Below are 12030 nucleotides of genomic sequence, written 5' to 3'. Positions count from 1 at the left end.
TTATTGTTGTTTGTTGTTGTTTTTTGTTATTTATTTATTTGTTGTTATTTATTTATTTATTGTTTATTTGTTGTTTGTTGTTTTTTGTTGTTTTGTTGTTGTTGTTGTTGTTGTTGTTGTTGTTTGTTGTTGTTTTGTTGTTGTTGTTGTTGTTGTTGTTGTTGGAAGACTTCTTGTTGTTGATTTTGTTCAGGGAGAGCGTGACAAATTTTACGTTTCTTATTTTTCCTCTGTAATTCTTTTCCTTTCTTTTGATTTAGTGTTTGTTTAGGTTTCATTCCAAATCTTGCAATTCCTTCCCCCTTTTTAAGAAATGATCGTTTTGCCGGAACGCTTGAAGCTTCAACGCACCGTGTCGATTCCGTCTCCACCACGTCTTCTTTCTTCGAGAAAATAAAACGAAACTCGGTGTTTAACGTGTAAATTTTTCTTTAAAATCAATCAAATGAAATCAACACAAAGAAATAATTCTTTATTCTTTCGTTTCATTTGAAGAGACAGAAATTTCACGTGTTTAAAATCAAGCACGAACATAAATACCAGTATGAAACATGTTAAAGTAAGAATACCTCTAGCACTAGCTTTTGACTCAATAGCTCTTCAAATGTCTTGACTTGTTCACCTAAATTTTTTGAATGCATACCAATCAAAGCCATAATTGAATTATTCACAATTTATGTACAATCCATTGCAATTGTACTCTGTAGCTTGAAATTAAACATTGTTTTACAAATTTTCTGTTCCACACATTTTAACACTTGATGTAGCGTATGACACTCTCCTTGAAAAGTTTCCATGCAAAAATTACAATATTCGGTAATGTTAGCTGACAAATGGAAAAATAGCCTCAACTTGGATGAATTTGTAAACAAAAGTAATGGACACTGATGTGTGAATAAATAATGCAAGTTGTAAAAAAGTTCAACATACCTAGTTATGTAAAAGACCTATTTTAATGTTCGTCTAACTCAGTGCAGTACAAGAACATAACATACCTAACCCTGGTTTAATAGGGATGTCATCAAAAGGAGTATGTTTCATTTGAATAGAATGGTTTTGCAACATCTAAAATGAGTAATTGTAAAAAAACATATATCAGAATCCTTGATACAGACCATGCAGATGTTACAACAACTATGATGAGCCGTATAAACAAGAGAAAGTACCTCAAAATTGGTATTGTAATTGTAACTGATACCATGATTATTGTCATTATGACTATTAGTGCCAACAGAATAACATTTTTCATCATCCACCTCCATGACATCAAAATTATCACCAAGAGATCCATTAACAAATGGTTTAGATTGATCATCACCAGCACATTGTATATGACTGCGAGTAATTTGATCTTTATCACCATTTAATAAAATGATATCACCAGCACATTGATTGTCATCATCTACAGAATGAGTTGAATCTCCAATTGACCCACTATCTTCACCAATGGATTGATTATTATTGCCAATAACTTCATCATTATTGTAGCGATTACTAATATTGTAATGAAGTATAGGTCTTTGCCAGTCTTCAACATCATTGCCATCAGACGCATCTGATGCTGTGTCCGAAATAGGGTGTACACCCTCTATTTTACCAACACTGCCAACCTCAGACTCTGTACACTGTGATAGGTCATCATCACTAGCTGGTTGCAACAGTTCTTTCTGAGTGAGTAACATCTGATTTTTGGGCCAGACAGGAGATGACTACCATAATAAAATCCAAATAAACACAAGTAATTGATTTAAGCAATAAAATAAGCAAAAAAATGTGAAAAAGAAATGAAATATGAGCATTGTTAACCTTATCAAAGAGTTGAGGAGGCAACAATACATTTTTAGTTGGTGAATTTGCCATTTCAATGTAAACAGAATCCTTACTAAGACCATCTGTTGGAGATCTAATCTGTGGTGATGGCACCAACTGACTTGGAATGGTGGGAATATTTATGATTGAAGAAGATTCATTAGTTTTTCTTAACATAAAATTATTATTTTGCAGTATTTTTCTTTGATACGTTTGTACGGCATGCAGTCTTCTTTCCTTATCACGAAGGAGATTCAACTGCTTTTCCTTGTCCAATAACAAACATTCTTCTTGTTTTTGACGCCATTGTTGAAGTCGATTTAGTTTCTCAAGAAGTTCAGTTTGAGTTTGACGAAGTAAGAGATTCTCATCTGAATAATGAATTTCAAAATAAAGTATTTCAGCACTTTATATAGACACATCATTTAATTATTGAACAAGAATTTAAAATACGTTTTATATTTTCTTGAATTAAAATGTGTAATAGTAAAAGAGAAACAATTATAAAATGAAACCTTTTCAAAAATAACAAGTTCGTACCATAATTCAGTGATTCCGCTCTTTCCATATTTTACAGGGATAATTTTAACGATCATTTAACTCAAAACACAAACATCAATGACAGTATTCAGCAGTTTTCTCACGTAAAAAACTCTATTCCTTTTCAACTTATCTTTCAAACTTCCGGACATGTTTTTTTAACGTAAAACGCATCGTTACGATAGCCACGACTGAATTTGTTTAATGTTTATTTTTGGACAAATTTCTTCAACCACCAAGCTTTGGTTGCTTTGTATATTTTTATTTGTCCCGCCAATGGCGCGCTTACGCTAAGAGACTGGAACTAGTCTAGTGAGAAATGGTGACCAAAGTTACAAATTTAAAACGTTACCTGAAAGATATAATGGTATAGCTGTGTGGATGAGGAGAGATGTAATTTCGTCGCTTCATTTTCTATTTTATCCTACTCATGTGTACGTCAAGAATTACTCTATTCAGTCGCATCGTCTTGTGACGTATTTTATCAAAAAACACAATCTCAGGATTTTCACCAAAAAAATTAAATTTTAGTCAACAAGAGTCCGACTCGAGGACAATTGGGTCATTTAGTTTCGTCCCGCTAAAAATGATTTGTTACCTTAACCTCCTCTCTCAGTGGATATGACATGACAGCTCATAAGAATTCTGCAAGGTCTCGACTCTAAAACATGTCTTTTTAAAACCTCTTGGAAATAATACTTAAGTGAAAATACTTATGGAAATAGGCAAAAAATAAAACCATAAGAAAACGCAGAAACGAAAGACAATTTTCAAAACTAACGTTGCAAAGTACGTTGTCCGTCAGAGACTTGTAATTCTGCCAATTCCTACCTCCTGTTCTTAACTAACTAATTTTCAAAAATAAAAAAAGTTAAAACATCAAATTTACTGGACTTTATTTACTAATCGCTAAATAAATTATAAATACATCATACATTATATAAATAATATAAATAGACAAAAATGGTTATCGACCACAAAGTAAAATGAAACGATAAGGCAACAAGTCAAAACAATCGTATGAACTGTGTACGATTGTATGAAATTCATGACACAAGATATATCTAGTTTAGTTATTGAAATCATGGAATAATATAGTGCTCAATAATTAAATTGTGTTGTTGTTGCATGGGATTAAATGTTTTCTGTTACATAATGCTTTGGCAAACTGATAACTTATGTGAGAATACGTACGATGTGAACGATTATGTTTAAAAACGAGTATTGTCGTAGCCTTGGTTTTTAAAACCGGTGTCATAACCTGGAGATATCACTGGATCCATCGATGTATGGCGATTATCCCATGCTGACGTTGTGTTTTCTGATTTTTTTGCGCATTTGCAACAGAGTCTCTCACGAATAGGATCCATGACTTTTGTGACGACTTTATCGTAGGGCTCCAAAGAACGACACCATATTGGTGCCCATTCCCAAGTTTGCAACTTCTCGGGTAGTATATCAGGTTTTTTGTTTTGAAGAATGTTGATGACAATGATTGCAATTACAACCAGAAGAACCTAAAACAGGAGAAAGTAAAGTAGTCACTATCTACTATGTTAACACAGTACGAGTAAAGTTTTTCAGATTTCAACAACATCAATTGAATGTTCAATTTCGTCAAAAAAAACGAAAGTAAACATTGTATCGCATGAATATTGTTTTATATTCATTTTTAAATTTTACTTCTCAACTAATCTTTTTTGTCACTCACTGTAATCTTTTAGTTTATAGATGTAGTACTTACCGGAAGTCCGATCCCGAGGAGAACCTCCCATCCGGCAACAGAGAGCCCAAAAACGAGAAGAGGGAAAAGGAAAAACACCAAAATCAAATACATGAATGCAAACCAACGATATTTTGCAGTTGTGTTGCCAAGAAATTTGGCGCCTTTGATGGGGATGTTTCTCATGAAAGGGATTGGGTACCAAATTACGATGCCAGATATATTGAAGAAAAGATGACAGAATGCGATTTGAAGAGCTTCTCTAAACTTATCAGCTTTATTCACAGCAAGTGCAGCCAAAACAGAGGTTACTGTTGTGCCAATATTTGCACCCAAGGTAAGTGGATAAGTACGTTCAATTGTTACTACGCCAATGCCAACCAAAGGAGTTAAGGCTGACGTAAATATAGAACTGGACTGCACAAGAATTGTTAGTCCAGCGCCCACTAGAATAGCAATATAACCAGGTACCCATGCAAATGGATAGGGCAAATCTGAGTTGATAACTTTCTTGATAGTCTGTGACAATGAAAAACAAGTTGTATGAGCACAGTATTACGATGATAACAGTGACATGTCATGCTTGTTTAGACACATGTGTAAAAGCCTGTTGTAGGTTGAAACTTCAATGTCCTTATTCAACTGCACAAATGGAATTTTTTAAAACATTTTTCTATTCTACCTTCGCAATTGATCCTTTAAGCATTGAATGAAGCAATTTCACGATAGCTGCAAGACACACACAAAGAATGAATAATGAAAGAAACAAGAGAATTGTTCCAACTTCTGAATCGGACATTCCAGTATCATGGAAAAGAAAGCAATCCGATGAACAACTTTTAATCAAACTCTTATTACCTGCAAAAAAAACAGAGATTGTAATAAATACAAAAGAATACAAAGAAAAATCCAAAACTATAGAAAAGATCGTACTGTTTAAAAAAGCCATGATTTCAAGCATATAGTTTGTGAATGAATGAAAACAAATAACATGTAATTTGGTAATATATTTTTAAATGGTTAGATCTATAATGGCTTCCTGGAAAAAACTCTGTATTTGCTTTTTTGCTGTCATATAGTTTGCTGTTTAAGTGTATTGCTTGTATTCTACAGTCTATTATAGTATTGTTTAAAGAATATCATTTTTAGTAAACTGTAGAGATTTATGTTATTCTAGCTACATCAGAAATTGTACCACAGAAAAAAATAAATTACAATTTGCAAAGCAGCCAACATCAGTTTTTGTCATTGTATTAGCTTGTAGTTGAAAGTTGTTCCGTTCAATGTAAGAATGAAAGTTTTTTCAATTCTAAATAACGAAACATCAGAATCACGAAAGTCGATATTAGATATTCTGTTCTGGGTCTTCCTTTCAACCCAAGACAGTAACCGTGCCTATAGCTAACATCACTCTAATATTTTTTTACCAATATCATTTCCTTTTGCAATCTCCTCAATCAGTTTCTTGTCAATCTTGATAATCTTATCAGTGAAAGGTTTCGTTATCTTGCTCAACAGCTCCAGCTTTTCACGGTTTCCTTTTTCAAGACCAAGAGAATCTACGATTGCTTCACTCAAATGAAACAAATATTGGCTCGCAGATTCTAACGGGAGTAAAATGATGACGCTCAGCCAATTGAAGACATCGTGAACGGTCGCTCCAGCGAATGCTCTACGAAACTGATCACGATCGCCCGCGTGGCCAGCCGACACGATGGTGTTCGTTACAGATGTACCAATATTTGCTCCCATTACAATCGGAATTGCTCTCTCCACTTTAAGAACTAAAGCGATTTTAACAAGTATAATCAACTTAGAATCCACCAAAGCATGCACCAAAAAGCACTCAATTAAGTTTAAGATGTTGTAAACTTATAATGTTGTTTTACATTAAGGATTTAAAATATTTTCACATTCAAACGATTGTTATTGGGATTCTTGAAAATTTTTTTTAGTAAGATAACGATCAAACATAATAAAACAAAGCTGCTTGTTGAAGTTAAGACACGACCACTTTTATGAATGATTTTTCGTATATACATAAAAATCTTAAGCGCCATAAAATAAAGCCAAATAAAATTAAATCCAGTAGCACTGAAACAGTTTAATCTACGTGGCACAGCAGTTGGCCACTCACCCACCCCCGGGCAAAAACCCCACACATTCACCCTACGGGGCACATTCACCCTACGGGGCACGGTACACATCACTTCAAAGACCGCGTAGGCCGTGATGACGTCTTAATAATTTGATGGCTCTGCTGCATAAAATACTTCTTGATAAAATTTTTTTATTATAAGGTTATTGGAATATCAGTATTTATTAACGATTAACTAAAACGACAAGTTTTTACGACAGTTGTATGACAACGACACACGAACAAAGTTTGTGAGTTTTACTCCTCTCTTATTAGAGGTATATTTTTCGTTTTAAAATTACAGTTTTCAGTGAGTGAATGCTAAAATATTGGCACAGAAAGATTAAAAATCAGGCTGGCTTTGTCATAAGATAGCTGAATAGTTTATTAGCTAAATTTTCCACGATGAATAATTCAAACAACATTGTATAACTACATTGGCATCAAAAGACGAAATGACTTTAAGTATTTCACTTAAAGAATTTACTCACTTCCTGTAGCTACCATGGCAACAACGATTGACGTTGATGTAGATGAGCTTTGTACCAGGACGGTTGCCAAGAGACCAATGACAACACCAGCCACAGGATTTTTGATTACTTCATTATCCTGAAATACCTTGCCAGCTTCTTTGCCTCCCAACAAACGAAACGCTGAACTTAGAAAACTCAAAGAACAAATGAAGAGATACAAGAATCCAAGCAAAAAAGCTATCTTCAAAATAAGCAACGCAACTCGAAGTATTCTTTCCTTTGTTGTCATATCTACAGAAAAAAATACGTTATTCGATGGCTAGTCGGTGGGAATAAAAAAGTAATTAGATTTAACCACAACATAACAACTTGTTCTTTGAAGACGATGGCAAAATATTCGTACATAAAAAATTCAGTGGTATTAACTGACAGGGAATGAATTATTTATAAATTGAAACAATTAAATTGTCGAAATTCTTTGCCAAAACTGAGCAAATGATTCCGAGAATGCATTTCGACATGATTCTATGCATCACCAATTCGTTGGAACGTTCTTGCATAGTTGAATTTCATAAAAGTAGCCAACAATTTTTCTCACAAGATTACGAGTAACGTAAAGTGTTGTTTTTTTTTGGAACTCGGTCAACTATTTTTAAAAAAACACAAATTGTCAACAAAAACGCTGACTCCTTAAGCATTGAAAAAATTTAGCGCTATATGAGGCAAGTTGAGCTGAATTGTAGGCGTTCTTCTTTCCTGTATGATAATTTGCAACATTGAGCAATGGAACATTCCTTCTTATGCAATTTCACATAATGGATAAATCGTGGGTGTATTTATAGTGGCTGTGTGTGTCAGTACAGTTACGCAACTTTTGTAATAAATTACCTGCAAAAGTGCAACTTCAATGTTTTTGAATTATAATATTCCAATGTATTACTTTGTGTTAATTCGAAAACGAAGATTTGGAAAATAAAAACTAAATTTTGTTTATGACAATTCGACTACTTTGGCCGTTTTTAATGTACTAGTCATAAGTGTTTAAAGAAGACGTTAATGGTCCTTACGGTTATACTGAAACAATATAGTTTTCTAATATATGAAGATCATTAGTCTTGGATCAGTTCTTTCATAGTTTCATAAATGCAAAAATTTTGGAGACATCACAATGCTAAGAATTTGATGCTTGAATGACTTTGTTGCAAACGGCCGCTATGATACGACCCCCCGAAGCAATCATTCGAGGCCAAAGAAATGCACTAAAAACTGATCTTTTTACAGTCAAGTATTTCCTTGAACGGTAGAAGAGTGTATGTTGTCATATTTTATTACGTTGTGTTTGCGTGACAAAAGTAAAAACAATCGAAAAGTTTCTTTTTACACATGATTATCGCCGTTCAAAAAGGAAAATTGTCAATTAAAAGTTAACTAAAGAACGCCTAGCGAAAATTTATTTTGGAACATACCGCTCCATGGTTTTCCGTTGTCAGTCAACTCCGGTAAACTCCACGGATCGTCGTCCTGAGATTCTACGTCTTTTCCCTTGATATCGTAACTTGCGTTTCCGTTGTTAAAGCCATGTTTCTGTAAAAAAAAAGTTAAAATGAAATTAATGAATTTTACAACAAAAAAATTATAATCTCAACTATGCTGATTTATATAATCAAAAATTCCACGTAGGCATGTTTCATCAATATATACAAAGAATTCACATCGGATCATCTCCTGCGGAAACTCAACTAGACTACACATTACACCATTTTTGTCGTTCTATAAGAAATAGGTACATCATACAACGATTTAACTGATCTGGCAGATACATTTAACCACGTTGGAGCTATCAAATGTTAACTTTTTCCGTAAAACATTACCGTTGAAAACACTACTAAGTCAATGTTTGAAAAATGAATGACATAGTTTAAATGACGATTGGATTTAGTCTGAACATTATCGGTTAATAAATCAACTTAATAACTCATTAAACCACCTTACGATAAAATTATTCTAGCAAAGCTTTTCAACCACCTTTTCAACCACTTCAAATTCTACTTACATATGCCTCATTTGCTTTTTCATCCGGATTATCCATGTTCAATTTGCAGTAGGTTTTCTTTGGAAGTTTTTTTCACAATTATGTAACAGAAGGTACTCGCTGAGAGACTGGCTTTCTTAACTGTCTTATCAAATTATCGAGCACAATCATTTAATCCTAAGGCGTGCGCACTCATTGGTCAAGTGTGGTATCCCACAATTCAATATTTTGCTACATGGTGCACGTGAATGAAAGAAAGGTTATTTTCATACTTGGGGTAATTTTTATGTTTGGTATGTACATCAATGACGTCGACCATCTATTTCGATTCAAAATATACCGGTAGAGACAGCATTCCAATTAAAAATACAGTTCACTGAATTGAGATAAAAGAGCAAAACTACACTGACTAAGGCGATTACACTTTTCATGCACGCTTTCACTTTGAAAGACTGGGAAAACATCTAATTTTATTTTATAAAAGTGTAATCCATTTCGGCTGCGTGTGGACAACCCGGTAAAAATAGAAAAGAAAACTATATTTAGATCGATTTACACTCAAAGTATAAGAACTTAGCACTTAACATTGTCCTTTAATATATTTTGCTATATTTTTATGAAGTGGATGCCAATTTATATAATGATATTGTCATATTTTATTGATTCATAGAATCTGGAAAGTAGCTACACAGTGTAATAGGTTTTAAATCAAAGGAAAATTACGCCTATGACAGTACTTGATCTTTGGCTTACTAAAAGTCGAACCAACAATATATGATAAATGGCACATTTCACAGGGATACAGGTTAGCCCATTACCGATAGTCAGTTGTGCTTCACGTGAACATGGTTGTTATTGATGAGTCTTGCCATTCTAATATTTACTTGAAATACGATAATACTCCTGCAATGCGTGCAAGTTTATTACATATATAGATTTGCAATACACTATCAAATGCAAAGTAACATCTTCACGAAATTACCGATGTTTGATTTCTATGTTTATTTTATGGCAAAAGCATTTTCTAAGTCACAACCTTCTCGGCTATATAGTTAACTGAGTCGTTTCCCCACGATACATGTCAACCATGTGGACAGAACGACTGAAAATGCAAAATTTGCACGACTGACGAATTAGACAACCGAGACGATAGTTGACTATAACAAAGCCCGGCTTGATCTGACAGAGAAGCAACATTAAAATCGTTTGTGCTTGTTTCGTTATTTCTTCTTCATTTTCCACGGTTATGAGGAAAAGCAAAGCACACATCGTGCTACTTAAGTCGAAATATTTAGCATTTGTTCATTCATTTACGGCGCCAGAGAAGAGTTTGTGAGAATTAAGAATGTTAAAAATCATATTGAATAAATTGTATTTGTAGCTACATTACCTTAACATGATTGATAGCAGCAAATATCGAGTTTGCATTTTAGTTGAACGGTTATTCACCACAGCTACGAAGCACGTCTTCACCACTTCCCAAAACCATTTATCCTTCCGTTACACAGACCATGCCGACTCGATATATGTTATATTTTACTGGATCATTGAATTTAACCTTGTTGCTCACATTTTGATGAGATTATTTTCTTCTTTTCCTTTAAAAAATATCTCTAAAAATTTATAATACTTTCAAAGTCTGACATACATATGCTTCACCTAAAACACAGAGGTATTTACAATTTTAATCACGTGTAGAGAACATGTTAGCACTGCGAGGAAATGCATGAAGGAAGAGAAGGCTCACGTTTTGAGCACATGAAATAGTCGTGATTAAAATTGTTTAATCATTTGACAAATATCTCTAAAATGTATAATATTTTAAAAACCAGACATACGAATGCTACGCCTAAAAACACAAAAGTATTTACATTTTCAATCACGTGTAGGAAACATGTTACAACAGCGGGGGATGCATGAAGGAATAGAAGACACACGTTGGGAGCACATGAAAGAGTCGTGATTAAAATTGTTTTCCTTCAACAAATATCTCTAAAATTTATAATATTTCCATGGCGTGATATACAGATGCTACATCTTACAACACAAAAGTATTTACATTTTCAATCACGTGTAGAGAACATGTTAGCACAACGGGGGAATGTATGAACGAAGGGAAGACACACGTTGGAAGCACATGAAAGAGTCGTGATGAAAATTGTCTTGATCAACTGTCAATTATTTTGCTAATGCTATATATGTTAGTGCTATATAGTAAACAAAATTTCAGGCTAAGCTTACACCAAGGAGATATTTATTTGAATGAAGACTTATACGTAAAGTAATTGATGAAACTCGATTGGTTCAAAACGTCTGTTCAATCTATTCACAATTTACAGACTGAAAAGTATTTTTAAATTTGTAATAAATCTTTCATGACATTGATAATATTTAGATTTTAAATATTCATTACTATAAAACAGTACTTTAGAAATATTGGTGCTGATTGGTTGAATACTCAAAAAGCCCATATTTCTAGAGTCAAAGGAGCGGTAATGAAAGCTTGGCAGAACCGGATATTACTTGGAAACACTCACCCAAAAAATGTTTTCTATTACTTAAGTCAGTTAACATTAAAGACAAAGATTTAAAAGGAAAAACAGTTATTTCTTTGCATCAACTATAAATATTTTGTAAAAGAAAATAATGTTTTAATTATGTATTTTAGAAATAATGACAACGAAAACTTTATTGAATATTTTTTTATTTAGCAACTTACAACTGCTAATCTTGCTCTAATAAAGGCAATTTACAATAATTGGCCACTTGGGATTTAAAATTACGACTACAAGAGTATTTTACTAAAACACAAGACAATAGACATTCCGTACAAAGTAAACATTATTTGTGAATAACGATGTTTGCTTTATACGGAGCGTCTATTGTCTTGTGTTTTACTTGGGATAACAAATTTAAGATAACAGGTAAAAATATTCCATTAGTTTTAATGTTTTTCTAACACTATAAATCCCAAAATCACTCATTATGAATATTAGACCTTTCGTGCAACAAAAAATTTGATAAGTTGATCTGTTTGCATTATCAATATTTTTTTGCATGTTTGTAAATGTAGATAGTCCAAGTTGGTATAGTCCTGAGAAGGACTGTTTTACTCCGATACTCTCGGGTCAAACCATTTACTTTAACATTTTTTCATCAAGTTATTCATGCGATTCAAATGTTACTTTTGCTCGGAAATAAGTTGTGTGTATTTTGAATGTTTGCAATGATAGTTTTTCCTGAGAGTAGACTCATATCCCAAGGTTAATTCCAGAATAGAAAAACGTCGACTATTTTAGGTAGTAGTAAGTCATGT

At 33.2% G+C, this 12030-nt stretch overlaps 2 protein-coding genes across 3 annotated transcripts; both read right to left on the bottom strand.

Moving 5' to 3' along the window:
* Window positions 1-41: 41 nt before the first annotated feature.
* Window positions 42-2613, bottom strand: LOC124435096 (probable serine/threonine-protein kinase DDB_G0267686). Its single transcript, XM_046985049.1, has 6 exons — window positions 2350-2613; window positions 1807-2180; window positions 1167-1709; window positions 996-1065; window positions 570-622; window positions 42-383 (listed from the first exon to the last, which is right to left on the bottom strand). Exons 1-6 carry the CDS (start codon window positions 2375-2377, stop codon window positions 57-59), a joined length of 1395 nt encoding a protein of 464 aa, XP_046841005.1. The 5' UTR covers window positions 2378-2613; the 3' UTR covers window positions 42-56.
* Window positions 2614-3228: 615 nt separating this feature from the next.
* On the bottom strand, window positions 3229-10286 carry LOC124435091 (sodium-dependent phosphate transport protein 2B-like). Of its 2 annotated transcripts, none has more exons than XM_046985042.1 (7): window positions 10105-10286; window positions 8149-8266; window positions 6701-6973; window positions 5500-5856; window positions 4755-4930; window positions 4094-4591; window positions 3229-3866 (listed from the first exon to the last, which is right to left on the bottom strand). In XM_046985042.1, exons 3-7 carry the CDS (start codon window positions 6969-6971, stop codon window positions 3561-3563), a joined length of 1608 nt encoding a protein of 535 aa, XP_046840998.1. In that variant the 5' UTR covers window positions 6972-6973; window positions 8149-8266; window positions 10105-10286; the 3' UTR covers window positions 3229-3560. The 2 variants fall into 2 exon arrangements, with proteins under 2 accessions (XP_046840998.1, XP_046840997.1); XM_046985041.1 differs by lacking the exon at window positions 10105-10286 and adding an exon at window positions 8736-8887.
* Window positions 10287-12030: the final 1744 nt, after the last annotated feature.

This window comes from Xenia sp. Carnegie-2017, unplaced genomic scaffold (assembly GCF_021976095.1).
Source record: "Xenia sp. Carnegie-2017 unplaced genomic scaffold, XeniaSp_v1 HiC_scaffold_14, whole genome shotgun sequence".
Classification (NCBI taxonomy): domain Eukaryota; kingdom Metazoa; phylum Cnidaria; class Anthozoa; order Malacalcyonacea; family Xeniidae; genus Xenia; species Xenia sp. Carnegie-2017.
This window is presented reverse-complemented; position numbering and strand designations above follow the sequence as displayed.

Coding starts and splice junctions, on each gene's coding strand:
- LOC124435091 (XM_046985041.1), bottom strand. CDS start 8,771: ATGGATAATCCGGATGAAAAAGCAAATGAGGCATAT. Junction 8,267..8,735: donor AAAAAGCAAATGAGGCATAT/GTAAGTAGAATT, acceptor TTTTTTTTACAG/AAACATGGCTTTAACAACGG. Junction 5,857..6,700: donor TGCCATGGTAGCTACAGGAA/GTGAGTAAATTC, acceptor AAATCGCTTTAG/TTCTTAAAGTGGAGAGAGCA.
- LOC124435096 (XM_046985049.1), bottom strand. CDS start 2,377: ATGGAAAGAGCGGAATCACTGAATTATG. Junction 2,181..2,349: donor AGCGGAATCACTGAATTATG/GTACGAACTTGT, acceptor TTCATTATTCAG/ATGAGAATCTCTTACTTCGT. Junction 384..569: donor GTCAAAAGCTAGTGCTAGAG/GTATTCTTACTT, acceptor ATTTTCTCGAAG/AAAGAAGACGTGGTGGAGAC.